The sequence below is a fragment of the Mauremys reevesii genome, linkage group 3 (genome assembly GCF_016161935.1).
Source record: "Mauremys reevesii isolate NIE-2019 linkage group 3, ASM1616193v1, whole genome shotgun sequence".
NCBI lineage: Eukaryota > Metazoa > Chordata > Testudines > Geoemydidae > Mauremys > Mauremys reevesii.
In genome coordinates this window covers 115,595,706-115,612,526 of record NC_052625.1, presented here as the reverse complement: position 1 = coordinate 115,612,526, position 16,821 = coordinate 115,595,706, and the positions used below count along the sequence as shown (strand labels likewise).

The 16,821-nt window shown below is 42.2% G+C and overlaps 1 protein-coding gene across 1 annotated transcript; it reads left to right on the top strand.

Moving 5' to 3' along the window:
- The first annotated feature begins 251 nt into the window (after positions 1 to 251).
- HINT3 (histidine triad nucleotide binding protein 3) lies at positions 252 to 13,336 on the top strand. Its single transcript, XM_039532232.1, has 5 exons — positions 252 to 533; positions 1,976 to 2,093; positions 4,672 to 4,741; positions 5,904 to 6,030; positions 10,548 to 13,336. Exons 1-5 carry the CDS (start codon positions 384 to 386, stop codon positions 10,593 to 10,595), a joined length of 513 nt encoding a protein of 170 aa, XP_039388166.1. The 5' UTR covers positions 252 to 383; the 3' UTR covers positions 10,596 to 13,336.
- Positions 13,337 to 16,821: the final 3,485 nt, after the last annotated feature.

Sequence of the window (16,821 nt, the reverse complement as noted above, 5' to 3'; positions counted from 1 at the left end):
CGCCCCCCCCCTCTCCCGCGCGGGCCTGGCTGGGGGACGCGGGCCTAGCGGGGTTCCGCGCGGCAGCCCGGTCCTAGGCCTGGGGTACGCAGGGGAGTCAGCGCCCCGCCCCCGGCCCGAGGCTGGAGCAGAACGTGTACCTGCCCAGAGAGCTCGCAGCCCCGCCCCCGCAGAGAGAGAGGGAGATGACCCGAGCCACTTAGCGCGCGCGCGCGCGCCTCTAGGTCTCAGTGCCGTTAGCGCCGCGCGCCTGCTCACAGTCACGTGCCCCGCGCCCTGCTGGAGCGGGGTGGTTGGGTCTGGCAGGGGCCGCTGCACTAGGCGACGCGGCGGCTGCGCCGGGCTCCGGGCGGGCAGGCGGGGGGTGGTAGCAGCGCTGAGCGATGGCCGGGGAGGACGGAGCCGCCGCCCCCGAGGCTGTGCAGCCCCGCGCGGACCCGAGCCCGGGCACTGGCGGCGGCTACGATGGCAAGTGCGTCTTCTGCAGGATCGGCCGTGGGGAGGAGCCGGGCACCGCGCTGCTGCCCTGCGAGGTGAGGGGAGCCGGGCACCGCCGAGCACCGACCCCTCCCTGCCGGCCTCTGAGCCCTGCCCCCGCCCCGCGGCCCAGGGGCGTTGTGACCCCACAGTTAAAGGTGTCTAAGCCGGGGTGTCCGGGCATGGCCCTGCAGAGCCGCCGGTGGCAGCGCGGGGCTTGGGCGTGGGCCGGCTGCGAGCCCGGGGCGGGCGGGACCTGGCTCGGGCAGCGTGGCAGACCCTGGGGTCTGTCTCCTCTTTCGCTGACCCGTCCCCGTGGGAAGAGCAGCCGAAGTTGCTGATCCTGCAGTTGAGGGAAGGAGAATTTCCTCACAGGTCTGGGAAGCAGAGCCCAGGGGCTCCCAGGGGAAGTGCAGGGGTGCCCCAGACTCGACTGAGCAGAAACGCTGCGGAAGGTGCCGTGATTCATGACTTTATGGATTATTCTCCATTCTCCTCATTATTGAACAGTAACAAGCAAATAAAGATGTGCAGTCTGTGCTGCAGAGCCAGTGCTGGGATGGTCCAAATCTCAGTAGTTCTAGTTGAATGATCTGTAACTCACCTAATCTACTGTTTTCTAGCTAACTAGTCAGTTCAGGGGTTATCTTCATCTGCTGCTTGTTAGTGTCTTGCTGCTTGGAACAATATTTAAACTGCCTTAGCTTAAATCATTCTTCCCTGCCTTGCCCAGAAAGTGGGATGGGTGGGGTCCAACAGTAGAGTATGAGGGTAGAACTAAACTTTTTTCAGTCTTAACTTTGAGGTTGGGCCGGGGCTTGGGGCAGTAAATATAGCTAAAAATGTGTATTTGAATTAAAATGTCTGGTTTATTCTTTATCATTTCACTTAATCTGTAGGGAAAATTTAATTTCCAAATGTCAGTAAATGACAGGTTCTTAGTTTTATCCATAATCATTCTGTAGATTAAATATTGTGGTACTGGACTAATACAATAATTCACAAATTTAAGCCCTGAACCTGCATGGGGCTCTAAGTAAACACAGGGGTCTGCCTGTACAGAGTTCCTTGTGGGTTTGGGGCCGGCATAGCTAAAAAGCTGGAAGATCTCCTACACTAATATGATGGAGATGTTAGTGAGATGTTCATCAGAAAGGCAGTCACTCAAAATGTCTCACTGTTCTGAGCAGTATCCTTACAGTAGGAGAGCATCAGAACTTTGGGGAGGCCTGGATGGAGAGTGGCTGATGATGTAACTATTTACCAGCATTATTGCTTTTTGTGGACTAATTCCAATATACATCTTGTACATCACTGAGATAAATACTTGTGAAGCTAATGCTACAGTTTATAGAACTATAATGTAATTTGAATAACCATAGAGTGCTCCACTGTGTGAATGCCACTTCAGGTCCAGTAAAAGTGATTTTATGTTATCTGCTGTTTTCTAATGTGTTAATTTTAATAAGAGATTAATATGTCGTTGTTGTTCCATTAGTCTGAAGGCCTAGTCTGTTTTAGAGATATCAGACCTGGGGCTCCACACCATTATCTAGTAGTGCCAGTAGAGCATATGGGAAACTGCAAGACTCTAAAGAAAGAGCACATACCACTAGGTAAGACTGTAACTATGGCTATTGCATGAATCAAAAGAAAACAGTTGTGGATCATTGTTTATTCCTGTAGAGATGCATGCCACTGTATATTGTCAATTGCATTGTAGTTTTGAGCATTGTTTATTTTGTGGATAAAGATATATTATGGGAATGGGTAACCGTGTCAGGGTAATTTGATTTAAATCAGATTTTAATCATGACTTAAATCAGCAAACAGAAAGCATTGATTTTAAGTAATTGATTTAAATCTCGTTTTGCAGGTGTACTTTTGGGAGTTCTTTTCCTAAAGAAAGATTGGTATGATTTGGTACTTCATAGTAACCAGAAGGATACACTATATCTATACTTTTATTCAATATATGACATCACACATTTATTCAGATTCTTAATTATTATTATTTCTTTGTTAGAAATTAGTGAATGATTCACTTCTTGTTTACTAGATGATACATTTTACTTCTGATTTGTCAAACTGTATTTGGAAGGAAATTGAAATTCAATAAAAATGCACAAACAATATTTTAAAATAGTTTTATTTAACTAAAACAACCTTAACTGTGTTGCATTTAAAAAAAAAAGCCTATTACAACAAATTTTGCATTTAAAATGGATTTCTTAAACAAAACACAGAGCATCTGTAGTTAGTGCATTGAACTGATTGACACTGGTCACCATGTCCTTCAGGATTTTAGAACTAGTAAGTATCATCTTTTCACACCTAGTTTTTAGGAAGAAGAAAAATGCTTTCCTGCTTTTTTCAACTTCTGATTGATTTCTCAATTTTGAATGAACTAGTCCAATTTGAATTGAGCAAATTGAATAAACTGAAATGTAGAAAATATTCTCACTGCACCTGCAGAAGAGGCAAATGCTGTCAAAAGCTGGCTTAGAACATTTTCAAACCCTGCTTCTAGCCGTTAGCGAGTGTATTCCACCAGTTCAGTGGTTTGATTTTTCGTTAAAACTTTGGCAGCAAATATGTACTGCTTGAATATTTATTTCAATTATTTTAATAGATTATATTAAGTTTAGGTCAAGGCCTTGACATAGGTTGTCAAAGTGTATTCAATTATTTTAGTAAACCCTTTAAAAATTAAATTTGAAAATTCTGATTTAAATTTAAAATGTCAATTTTTTTTGTTTTGTTTTATTAAGAGATCACTGGTTTTCCTCCATCCCAGTATCAGAGGATTACTGGATAGTAGTATATTAGGGCTTGTTTACACAGGGAATTTGACAGGCATAGCTATAGCAGAATAGTTATAATTATTCTGCTGTGGCTATGGTGGTATAAGTCCTCTGTGTGAATACTCTGTTTTGGGTTAATAATTCTACTGTAGCTATGTCAGTCAATTTGCCTGTGTATACAAGTCCTAAGATCCAAGAATATAGCTATTTCTTCTTGTTTGAAGTTGCAGATGTAGTTTAAATTGGTTGAGAATCTTTGTTAGTGCTTCTCATAAAACCTTTTTTTCCTTTGGAGAATGGAGAGAAGAAATAAGTATGTGGAAGGTATTTTATTACTAGCTTTACTACCTGGGCTAAATTGGGATATTGTTTATTAATGATGTTGGAAAGATAGTGCAGTTTCTAAAGCTAGGTGCAGTTTCAGTGAGAACAGATTAGATTTTTTTTTTTTTTGGTTTGGTTTTTTTAATCAGCTTGTAGCATTCATAAAATGTCAAAGATTTTCTGGTTTAAAAAATCCTGGTCACGCTCCATGATTGCTTTAGTCTGCAAGAAATGTTCTGATTAGCTGTGTATGTTAAGCATCAGAGAGAGAGACTATGAAATGTTTATTCTTGTTAACGTGAACATTAATTTTTGTCCTGAGTTTCTCATTCAACCTACTTAAACTTCAAAAATGTTAAAAAAAACAAACAAACCAAGAATTTAAAAAATGAATCTGAAAGATTCTGGATTAACAGTCCTAGTCCTTGTGTATTCTGGCATTTTTTCTTAACATCTCTTACTGTTTCACTAACACCAGTGCAGCTTGGAGTACTAGTGTAGGCTGGCCTTTGTCCTGTTTGCTGCTGTCAGACTTTAAGAAAAATGCTAGGCCCTAGAGATTGAAGTCCTGCAGCTGTCTATAAAACAGATAATCACTGGGGGCAACAGAGCAAACTTCCCCATTCTGACCCACTAATATGCATCAGCATTGGCCTGGAGGTTTTAGGCATGAGAAGATAATTTTTTGGCCTTGCTGAAGCTGCCAAAAATGGTGCCAAAATATGGGTGGAAGTTTTTTGATGTGGAAGTTTGACCACTAAAGTGGATGGACACCACCTTTGCATTTCACTTTCATCATCAGACAGCCACATCTAACAATCTGCACTAGATACAAATCAGCAAAGGGTTTGTATTTAATTATCAATCTCATGAGTTTTCCAATTTATCCCTGCTACTAAATTGTTAAAAAATTTAAAATAGTATTTTACAAAACAATCCTTGTAGACTGGAAGAGTTTGGGGCTGTTACAGAGAAGTACCCATTTTTTTTAGATTTCTCATTATTTAGAGGCATTTAGTGCATTACATTTAGAGTTTACATTCAATTTAACCTCTTTTCTACTTAGTGGAGAAAATGATGGAAGCTGGAAAGAACATTCTTCAGCAAAATAATTTTACTGACTTGAACGATATAAGGTATATAACTTGCTTTCTGGATATAGCTAGTACAGTATTGACTTTTTTTTACAACGGTACTTTTTCTGATAGTAGTAGCAAGGGCGGCATTGTTAATTGTCTGAGAGAAACGGACTTGGGAGTTGATTAGGATTTGAAATACAGCGTGAGCTCTCTGGTAGAATGCACAAACATGGGACCATAAACTATTCTTCCACTGATACATTTTTAGTGCAGAGTTAATTTGATTTGACTGTTTGGTAAAATATAGCATGATTCTATATGAAATTAGTTTCCTGTTTGTTTTCTAGAACAGTTTGTTTTCTAGAATGTAACAAAATAGTGTTGCAGTTTGAGGTTTGTCTATGGCCAGGCCTTGGGGAAAACTTTAAACAAACTTCAAAAGGCTGCCCTGACCAGGTGCCAGTAGCATGCTTTGGAGTCCAAAGTAGAGATGAACTTCCTGGCCCTATCCATATGGAACCCTGGGTCTCTATTTGAGATGAGTTTGAATGTGGTTGAGCTTATGCTAGTCTCAAATGCTGTTTTAAAGAATTTGTTTGAAAAGAGTTGGGCCCCTGCCATGCTAGCAAGCAAAACCGTGTTTCAAATATCAAAAGTGCTTTAAAAACATATTTAAATACTTTGGGCTTGAACCATGTTTCCCAGAATGGATAGGCCCATATTTTTGTGGCTGAAGAAGTTGGAGGGTACCTTTCATTTAGGAGACAGCTTATTGCTGATTTCACTGTTAGATGTGATGCATTTTTGGTAGTATGTTAAAATCTTCTTTTTCTTAATAGGAAAATATATTTAACTGCTAACTAAGTGAGAAATAATGCCCTAAATTGAGATATTGTCTTGACAGCCTGAGTGAAGGAAGGGGGTATTAATGTTACTGTATGAACCCTTGACTTAAATAAAAATACCCCTTAACACATATTGTAGCTTCTGTTATTTCAATTTTATGACTCTGTGGGGGGAAAAGCGGTGAAAATTTAAAAAAAAAATTTGTTTGGTCACATAAATATTTGTGTTTGCTGCTAGATCTGTGAAGTAGTTCTGGTACTCCAGGCAAAAATCTACAGTTCAACACAATCAGCCCATGACACAGTTTTAAGCTGTTCTAGCCTCTGTCTGAATTAATGCAGCTGATTTTTTCCCCTCCCCCACTCTTCTCAAGGATGGGATTCCACTGGCCTCCATTCTGCTCAATATCTCACTTACATCTTCATGTCCTGGCCCCAGCCAGTCAGTTGGGATTCTTGTCCAGGATGATATACAGAATCAATTCCTATTGGTTTATCACGGTAAGTGCAGCACAGTTGGTTTGGTAGGTTTCCAGTTGCAAGCATAAAAAGTGAAAGCTTTCAAATGATTTGAAATAGTGATCTGCTCGGTCCTAATTTTAAAGACTGCTCCAAATCCGATGTGCCCCATAGCCAACCTAAACCATACCCAAGCCTCAGAGGTAGAGTTGTTTTCAGACCCAGCCCAACTTGAATCCAACACTTCCCTCTGAACCTGAATTATTGTCACACCCACATCCTGGGGGCTCAGTATGGTGAGTGCTGCTTTTCTCCATGCCTGCAATCCATCTCTGGTGAAGTTGGGACAGTTGCTGTGCTGTGGAGTGAGTGTGCCAACGAGTCATAGAACTTCCCACTCCTCCTCATACACAGCACACCAAGGTGTCAGTGGGCAGCAAGAACAGGGCATGCAGCTGTTGGTGCACCGACCCCATGGGTAGGAGAAGGAGATTAGAGCCTACTCAACACAAGCCTGAGATGTTTCGACTGTTTTCAGATCTAACCTAACACTTGTAGTCGGGTCCCACTGGGTTTGGGTCATAGAGTTTAAGACCATAAGGAACCATTGTGATCATCTGATCTGACCTACATGTTGTAGGCCACAGAACTGCATCCACTCACTCCAGTAATAGACCTGTAGCCTCTGGGTGAGTTTCTGAAGTCCTCAAATAATGATTAAAAGACTTCAAGTTACAGAGAATCCACAATTTACTCTAGTTAACCCGCAAGTGCCCTGTGCTGCAGAGGAAGGGTTGCAAGGTTCTAGTTTGAAATGTATAATACAATGCAAAAATCTTTAGTTATCCATGTTAAAACTACTGTTTGAACAGTTATTTTGAGAAAGACATTTGTATAATTTTTAATTCAGAATTACTTATACCTTCCTTGAGCAAATGTCAAGGTAAAACTCAGTGTGCTTTACTTGACCGTTTACAGCCATTTCCTTTTTAAGGCAAATGTGGTGTTAAAATATGAGCCGTACAAACTATTGTGTAGTTTTAGATCTAATATATGGCCTATATTAAACATGCAAATACAGTAAAACTTGGAAACAAGAAAAAATACTTGTGAGCAGTGTGGTAGCCTAAGAGACTGTTCATAGAATGTCCGGGTTGGCAGGGACTTCAGGAGGTCATCTAGTGTCCACTTCACAAAAAATTTTCTGTTGCAGCAAAAGTACCAAATAGTGCCAAATCTCCACTGAGAGGGGTAAGACCAGAATTGGCATGGAGACTGAATAATTTACTAATCTTGAGAAGTTATCTTTTAAGGGTTGAGGCATGCTGGCAGGGCAGGGTGGGGAAGGCTTCTGAGCTACAGCTGTGTTGAATAAACAGAAAAACCTACACTTTTAGTGCAGCAGCATTATCCTGTTAAGTGAGACAGACCCTCCACATAAGTGCTAGAAAAATCCCTGCCTTGCCTTTGGCTTAAGGGAGTGTTGCTGGGACATAGGATCTGTAAAGGTGAATAAAAAGCCAAGAGAGGGCCCCTTTAATTTTCTGAGATGACATTATAAAGATAAATACAAATAACATAAAATGGAAAACATACTTGAATTTTTGACACTTGATTTTGAAAGAATGGAAATCAAGATTCAGAATTATATTAAATTATAGAACTCAAAATTTAATTACCTGACTTTTTAATAGCAAATGAACTGTAAGGGTATTTAACCTTGTTTAATTGTCCTCACCAGGTGAGCTTGGTAACATGCTAGAGGTCTGGTGTCCCATAACAGTTAGCAAGTATATTAATGACTTGAAGGCAAGTGTTGAGGCACTTAAGCGGCTTGCGTTTTTAGGTTCCGGTACCTAGTGAGTCTCAGTAAGACCTCAGACACATGTTCAAATGGAAAGGATAACTTAATAGGACTGGCAGAAAAGGTCAGAAATACCCTATTACAATTGTCAACCGAGTTGCTCCTAGCTTGGCTCTTAAGGGCCATCTAAAATAGGTTTAGGGCTCCTCATGCCTAATACCTGGTGTGCCCCAGTTTAGTCTGCTAAAGGAATTTGGATATCCTTGGAAATCCTTTAGTAAGTTCCACATTATGTCTCACTTGGGGCCCCCTCCACATTGTCCTTCCATGTTGATGAGTCACCCATAGGCTGCCCTACCTTTGCTTGGCTAGGTGTCCAAGCATGAAGTCGTCAGCAGTACCAGCTCCTTGTGCCCCAGCTTTCATAACTCAGCTGTTTCTAAGCATACTTCTCCTCTTAGGTTTCCAAAACACCCTGCCTGGGTGACCCACACTTGACCAGTCATCATCCCAATTGTCTCAAAACTTTCTCCTTTTTCTGCTGACATACTAACCCTACAGTGGTAGAGGGAGAAAACTAGTGAATCTGTTGCTCTAGCAGATTTAACTTCTGGTTTACATCCTGGCTATGTGAAGCAAGAAGCTCTCACTGTTCTGCTTAATGTATCTGGTACATATTTACCTTAAACTAAGGGTATGTCTGCACTACAAAATTAGGTCGATTTAATAGAAGTTGATTTTTTTAGAAATTGATTTGATACAGTCAATTGTGTGTGTGTATGTCCCCACTAAGCGCATTAAGTCGGCGGGCTGCGTCCACAGTATCGAGGCTAGCGTCGACTTTCGGAGCATTGCACTGTGGTAGCGTTCCCACAGTCTCTGCTGCCCATTGGAATTCTGGTTTGAGCTCCCAATGCCTGATGGGGCAAAAACATTGTTGCGGGTGGTTCTGGGTACATGTCGTCAGGCCCCCCTCCCTCCCTCCGTGAAAGCAATGGCAAAAAATCGTTTCTCGCCATTTTTCCTGGGTTACCCATGCAGACAACATACCATGGCAAGCATGGAGCCGGCTCAACTCACTGTCACCATATGTCTCCTGGGTGCTGCTGGCAGACACGGTACTGCAGTGCTACACAGCAGCATCCCCTTGCCTTGCCTTGCAGATGGCCGATGGTACAATACGACTGCTAGTCGTCGTCTTCGTCCCGTGGGTGCTCCTGGTTGGCGTTGGTGAGGTCGGTCGGGGGCACCTGGACAAAAATGGGAATGACTCCAGGTCATTCTCTTCTTTAAGTTTCCTCTAATGGAGATTCAGTCCTGCCTGGAATATCATGCCAGCTGGAGGCTTCTGCCTCAGGCTGCTTTCCCAGTTGGCAGCACCATGCGGTTGCACCTATCCCTTGCTCCTATGGCTCATGAAGCCTGGACAGTAGTAAAGAGCAGTTCAACTATAGGCTGAGCAAGTGCATAAGGGTGGTAGAATGTGCCTTTGGACATTTAAAAGCTCACTGGCGCAGTTTACTGACTCGGTTAGACCTCAGCGAAACCAATATTCCCATCATTATTACTGCTTGCTGTGTGCTCCATAATATCTGTTAGATTAAGGGGTAGATGTTTATGGTGGGGTGGGAGGTTGAGGCAAATCGCCTGGCTGCTGATTACGCGCAGCCAGACACCAAGGTGGTTAGAAGAGCACAGCAGGGCGCGCTGTGCATCAGAGAAGCTTTGAAAACCAGTTTCATGACTGGCCAGGCTACAGTATGAAAGTTCTGTTTGTTTCTCCTTGATGAAAACCTGCCCACTTGGTTCACTCTACTTCCCTGTAAGTCAACTGTCCTCCCCTCCCGCCTTTGATCTCCGCTTGCAGAGGCAATAAAGTCATTATTGTTTCAAATTCATGCATTCTTTATTAATTCGTCACAGAAATGGGGGGATAACTGCCAAGGTAGCCCGGGAGGGGTGGGGAAGGAGGGAAGCACAGCGGTGGGGTAGTTGTAGGGGCACCCCCTAGAATGGCATGCAGCTCATCATAGAAGTGGCATGTCTGGGGCTCTGACCTGGAGTGGTCGTTTGCCTCTCTTGTTCTTTGGTAGGCTTCATGCGGCACTGCTGCGGGTCCCCGTTATAACCTTTGTCCTTCATGCCCTTGGAGATTTTTTCAAATATTTGGGCATTTCATCTTTTGGAATGGAGTTCGGATAGCATGGATTCGTCTCCCCATAGAGCGATCAGATGCAGTACCTCCCGTTTGGTCCATGCTGGAGCTCTTTTGCGATTCTGGGACTCCGTGGTCACCTGTGCTGATGAGGTCTGCATGGTCACCTGTGCTGATCAGCTCGCTACGCTGGCCAAACAGGAAATGAAATTCAAAAGTTCGCGGGGCTTTTCCTGTCTACCTGGCCAGTGCATCTGAGTTGAGAGTGCTGTCCAGAGCTGTCACAATGGAGCACTCTGGGACAGCCAATACCGTCGAATTGCATCGACACTACCCCAAATTCAACCCAGCAGGGTCGATTTCAGCGCTAATCCCCTTGTCGGGGAGGAGTACTGAAATAGATTTTAAGAGCCCTTTAAATCTCTGGACGGGTGCAGGGTTAAATTGATCTAACGCTGCTAAATTCGACCTAAACTCATAGTGAGGTCCAGGGCTAAATGTGTTGCTTTCAGTGGGATGTTCTGGATTTATGGAAGACCAGTTATTAAACTGGAGATCCATCGGCTATAGGGTTAATATCTTGCTTCTTTTTTCCTGCAGGCTGAACAGCTGATTGAACGACTGCAGACTGAAAATGCTGCCAGTTGAAAGCACCTTGCCTAGTTCTGGATCGCAAATCAATTTAGATTTTGTTCTTTGAACTCTGATTAAGATTATACAGTTTGGTGCAACTATTTGTTAGGGTTTTTTTTAAGAAAAGGAAAAGCTTGAATTGATTGTCTATTCCTTCAGGGCAAGAAACTTTTGATTGTCTACCTAATTCTTAATGTATGTATACTCAAGTTTTCTGATAATAGATGCAAAATATTTGACTGGAAAATAGAGTAATTTATAAAACACTAGTCCTAGTAAAACAGAGTATAAACAGTAATGGTTTGAATGTATTAAAACTGGGAAAATTTTCAACAGTAACTATTAATAGCATGTACACTGTACCAAGTTGAATGCTTAAAAGTGGAATCTAGCTTTTTTATTTTAAAAAAATTGGGGAATGCAATAGTGTTTAAAACGTACAGGTTTCCTTTAGTACTTGCAAGAGTCATGCTGGTGATGTCTAGTTCTGAGTAGGTACAGTGCTAAAGATAGACACTACTGTTTTTTGGTGCTAAACCATCACTGTATCTTGCATGGTAATGGTCTGTAGCAAGTGCTAAACATAACATATTGAGCCCAGAATATGATGATGCTTTAGAACATAGAATTTAGTTTAAATGTGTGTAGGAATGTTTATATGATGGACTTGGATTAAGATTGTTACTCACCTTGAATATTAATTCTCTAAATAATTTAACTATACATTTAAAAATCTTGTCAAGAGTTTGGATGGATTGAATTAACACACTTGCCTCTGGGAATCAAGTTTTAACTAGAACCTAGATTAAGGACTTGTCTACACAGTGCATTAGTCAGCACTAGAAGAGCGGGGTGTAAATTCTAGTGTACATTACTCTGTTGCATACTAACTAGCCTGTGTGGCTCCTGCTGGAATGCACTAAAAGATCCCTAGTGTGTGTGAATGTAGTCCTGTTTCAAACAGTACTACATTCACACACACTAGGGATCTTTTAATGCAGTGGTCCCCAACGCGGTGCCCGTGAGCGCCATGGCACCCACTGGGGCATCTATCTGCGCCTGCCTACTGGCCCACGGACAAGCATCCGCCGAAATGCTGCCGAAAAGCAGCAACGTCAAGAGGCGTTGCTGCCGAAATGCCGCTGAAAAGCAGCGTCATCAAGAGGATTGACACTGATTTTCGGCAGCATTTCAGTGGTGACGCCTCTTGACGTTGCCGCTTCTCGGTGGCATTTCGGCAGATGCTTGTCTGCCGGCCACTGTCCTCTGTGTCTCGGCGCCCGCCAGATGAAAAAGGTTGGGGACCACTGTTTTAGAGCATGCCAGTGAGGTTCACATGGGCCAGTTAGTTTGCAACATGGTAGTGTGCACTAGAATTTTACATCCTTCTCGTGCAGACGAACACACTGGGTAGACAAGCCCTAACATATGGTTCTACTGAATGTCACTTGGATTTACTTATGCCGTGGCTAAATTTGACTCCTAACTATTATAGGTCACAAGATAAATTGTTCACTGATGGTAGGTCTTGTTGTTCTTGAGCTCACCACACACAACTACCATATAATCTGATAGATTTTGGCATATCTGGGACATCTGGCATATCAAAGCCCAAATCTGAAATATTCATGTGATGCGGTGTCAAAGAGTTGCATGAGGAGGTGTTCACAGGGCCTGTCTGCACTGTGCCTGGCTTTGGCCAGTGCTGTCGGTCCCTCATTTTTATTAATTCCGATAATTTGAAAAGAAGATAAAATTTCAGGACAATAATTTTATCCCTTGTTTGTTTGGTGTTTTTTTGTTTGTTTCTACCAAACCATTTTGCATTTACCTAATTGAAACCAGTGCCCTTAGCATCTATGTGTTAACAGCCAAGGTAGTGGTTATCCATTACACCTGCAGGTTTCTCTGAGAAGTCTTGAAGTGCTTGCCACGGATCCTGTTGCCTTACTGATGCAATGTTTTGTAATGTTTATTTATGTAACACCTTACTTGTATATAGTACTTGAAGTGTTAAGAATATGCAGACCAAAGAACAAAATTCCCTGCCATAAAGAGCTTGCTTCTGTCTATCTTTTCTCTGAGACATTGCACTTAGGCTATCTCTGCAGTTGGAGCTGAGGGTGTGGTTCCCGGACCTACCTGTGCTAGCTTTGCTTAAGTTAGCATGCTAAAAATAGCAGTGTAATTTATGGTAGGGGGGGAGGCGTGAGCTTGTGGCATGAGCTAGCTGTCCTGCTTGTATCCCACCCAGACCCAGTGGTTACCTTCTCAAGGCAGCTAGCCCACGCTGCCACTTGCTGCTGCCTGTGTGACTCTGGCTACACTGCTATTTTTAGCATGCTAGATTGATCAAAGCTAGCACCGGTACATCTACCGGAGCTGGGAAAGCATCTTCAGCTCCAAATATAGATGCAGTGTTAGTGTCTTGATCCTCTTGTTACAGGGGATTGTCTTGTAACTTACAGTACTTTGGAGTCTGGTTTATTTCAGAATGGTGCTAGGAAGACTTTGATTCATTCCTTTCAATAATTGGGGATCAACTCACACATCCTAACTTGATTAAAATATTAGGATGCCAATATATTAACATCTTTTTTAAAACAGTGTTAAAAATACTGCTCATGAATATTGTGGTAGTGAGTTAATTTATGTAACTATACTTAACTGATATGCATCATTACAAGCTACTTTTATGAGCCAGTTTTAAAATATTGTGGAAAAGCTTAATAAAAACCAGAAGTAGTAAATGTTAACCTAGCCTTCTTGGAATATTTTATAATTCTGTTAGAGGTAGATGGTTGAATTTAACTGTTATATTCTTAGGTGTCATACCTTTGCAGAGCTGCTAAAATGTGAAAATGAAAAGTATCTTAACTCTGGTATAGAAAATGTAGACAGGGTCACATTCAGTGCTTAGAATGAAACTCTAGTGGGACAGATGGTGCTAGAAACTGTTAACGGGAAACAGAAACTTTCATTTCTGGGTTGCTAGTTCCAATTCAGTCTAGGCTGGTAATGGCAAAACAACAAAACCACATTGCCATTTAATGGCTGTTCAGTGGCTTATATAAACAAAATTTAGTTTTAATCAAGTTAATAGGGGATGGGTATTTACATCACAAAGAACACCATAATTAACAATTACTCCCTGTTTTTAGTAGATACTAAGGTCAAAGACTGAATGACCTTTTCACTAACTAAAGACTAAACCTTTATAGCTGAGTCATAGTCAGGGTTGTGTGTGGCAGTAGACACTACTGTTGCCCTGTTAGACGTGCCCTTGCCCATACTGTCATTCTTCCCAGGGTAAAATTAAATTGGGAATTTAGTGTACAGTGTATGCCCAACTGTACTTGTAAAATGAGACTCTACTCTGGAAAGAGACAATGTATAAACAGGACAGCCTTACTCAGCTGCGTATATTTAGAATTGCCTATTCAATTTTAGTTAATAAATTTTTACCTCCAGAAAGATCAGCACCTCATATCAAGAGTTAGATTTTATTACATCTTGAGCATCAATGGAATTTTGTAAATTCCAGCCAGTTATATGTGTGCAAACCTCACTCGACACAATAGGGTTATAAGGGTATAATGAGGGCATAATTTTGCCTGCAAAACCCTTTTTGTGATGTGCAAGATTGAAAGAAGCCAACTTGATTCTGAGATTAGATTGTTTACAGGGCAGGCTGTTAACATTTAATTGTAAATGGGGCTACAGAAATTGAGACAAACAGAACCTCACACTGCTTTTCTTAGGCCATGTCTACACTAGCACGTCTGCACAATTTTTATCGCTCGGGGTGTGAAAAAACACACTCTCAGCAACGTGAGTTTTGCCGGTGTAAGCACTTGTGTGCACAGCTCTATGTTGGTGGGACAGCATCTCCCGTTGACATAGCTACCGCCAATCGTTGAGCTGGTTTTATGTTGACAGGAGAGCTCTCTCCTGTTGGCATAATGTGGTTACACGCGCAATCTTAGTGGCACAGCTGTATCGGTACAGCTCTGCTGCTGTAAGCTTGCCAGTGTAGACATGGAGAAGTACTTCAGTGTAGATTTTCACTTTGTTTCCTTTGGGGGCTGACTAAGTTCATGGTGGACCTATTGGGAGTAGTAAGTTTGCTTCTTGAAAAGGGCACTGTCAGTGTTAATAACTTAAATAAAAAAGTAAGAATTTTTTTCTGATAGAATCTTTTAGTCTCCTGATTTCTTAAAGCTTCCTGCTCCTTGTGGATATTTATAAAGGTTTTATTTTTAGTAAGACAGTGGATAGGCTTGTTCCTTCTCTTCTCCCCCACTTGTTTCTCCCACCCTCTTTAATAGCACTGAAATAAAGGCTTCCCCCATCCCCTAAGAAATGAACACCACTCTAGCTACCTCTGCTCATGGGGATGCTCCATGGAAGCCTGGGAAGTGGTCTCAGCTGCCTCAGCCACTGTTCCTTTGTGGACCCCTGTGGGAGCCTGGAGACTGAAGCAGCTTTCCTCATGTTTATAGTTCTTCTAATGCCTGCAGGGGCCTAGGGTGTGAAGGGGTTTCCTAGCCCTGGCTCCTAAGAGGAATAAAACCACCCTTTTGGCCACAAACTCAGGAACATCAAAAGCTCTTCTAGCAATTCAGCAACAACACCTTCTTGCAGGGCCTGTGACCGAGCATATTTTACACTAGTGGTGAAAGGTGTAAATTCCACCTTGACATGACATACCAATGCTAGCTCTGACTGAACTAGTGTGCTAAAAAGGGTGGAGGTGTAATGGGAGGGGGGGGTGGGATAACTTCCTGAGTACCCACTTAGGGTCTCTTGGGATCATAGTTGGGGGAGTAGCCCCTCATCCCACGGTGGCTATATGCTTTAACCTGTTAACTTGATCATAGCTAGAATGGCTGTGATCTCAAGCTGGAATTTACAGAGTCCAGTTTCAGTCTAGGCATACCCTTAAGCTGCAATGTAAATTTTCCTTTCCCCGCACTGAGAACAGAGCTTGAGATTAATGCTAAAGTAAGTACCAGCAACTAAACTGTAATATGGTTTAAACACAGTGCATTTGATAGCACCAAGTAAAAAGGAAATATTTTCTTACACATCTTAGTGACAGGGCTGTTTAGCATCATAAATACAAAAAGTTCCACTAATGTAATTTAAGTTGACAATGATCCTTCAAGTTATTTTGGAGTGTATTCCTTTCATGCTAATTATAGATCAACACTTCTAGTTTGCCCACCTTATTTTAAACTGGTGTTAACAAAAGGTGCTGCATAAGAAAAACATCTCACATGTTCAACTGTTGCATGAGGATATTTATTAAACTGCTGGCACTGTGCTCAATGCTTCACAAGATAAAGCCTGTCCCAAAGAACTTACACTCTCAGCTGAATAGACACAGAGTGGACAGGTCACAACTGGAAGACAAATGAAGGAATATGTTTTTTTTTTCCTTTTGGTAGCTTATGTTAAGTTGCTCACTACTTGTGGGAACCCAGAAAAAGTTAATCTTTTAGGAAGGATTGGAAGGAAGAAAAGAAAGTGACTTGGCAGAGCAAAAGTAGGAATTTTAATATGATCAAAACCAAGGTTTGCTACTGAATGTGTGGCAATTTAAAATATCAAAAAACAGAACTCAACCCAATAAAAATAAATGGTAAAAATTTTCCTGGTAAATTAATGTATTCCACATGCTCTCTTATGAGTGGCAGTGGTAGTTGTAATCAGTTTAGCTGATCGTAATGAATTATGTGCAGTTATGTAGTGCTTTTTCAGCTGTAGATCTCAAAGTGCTTTTCAAAGGTGAGTTACCCCATGCTACACTGGGGTACCTAAGGCAAGAAAGATTTAAGTATTTGGTCTGCATCATACATACAACTAGTGAATATTAGAGTTGGGATTAGAAGTCAGGTCTGCACCCCAGTCTCATGCTCTACCCACTATACTTAATGGTTTCCTGACAAGCTCAGGATTTTATTTTTCACCCCATGAGAACAAATTGGACAACTCCATTCTTTCAAGCTTCTTTTAAGGTATTAGCCATCGCTGAAAGCAAGCTAGCAAGGGCATGTATGGGAATAAAAATTTGTCCACTTCTGGCAGGGCACTTTCTGTGCCCCCAGGGCCCGAGGAACTGGCACTCTTCCACCCTCCAGGCTGGAGAAGCTGCCTCTCCTGCTGCGGCCCCAGGGCTGGAGTTGTCATCTCCGGCCCAGGAGCTCACTCTCCCTGCCCTAGCCTCTTGAGTTCTGTG

Bases quoted from the DNA above. Each gene is read 5' to 3' on its own strand.
- HINT3 (XM_039532232.1), top strand. From the start codon at position 384: ATGGCCGGGGAGGACGGAGCCGCCGCCCCCGAGGCTGTGCAGCCCCGC. The intron at 534-1,975 runs GTGAGGGGAGCC...TTGTTCCATTAG, and splicing joins CCGCGCTGCTGCCCTGCGAG to TCTGAAGGCCTAGTCTGTTT. The intron at 2,094-4,671 runs GTAAGACTGTAA...TTTTCTACTTAG, and splicing joins GAAAGAGCACATACCACTAG to TGGAGAAAATGATGGAAGCT.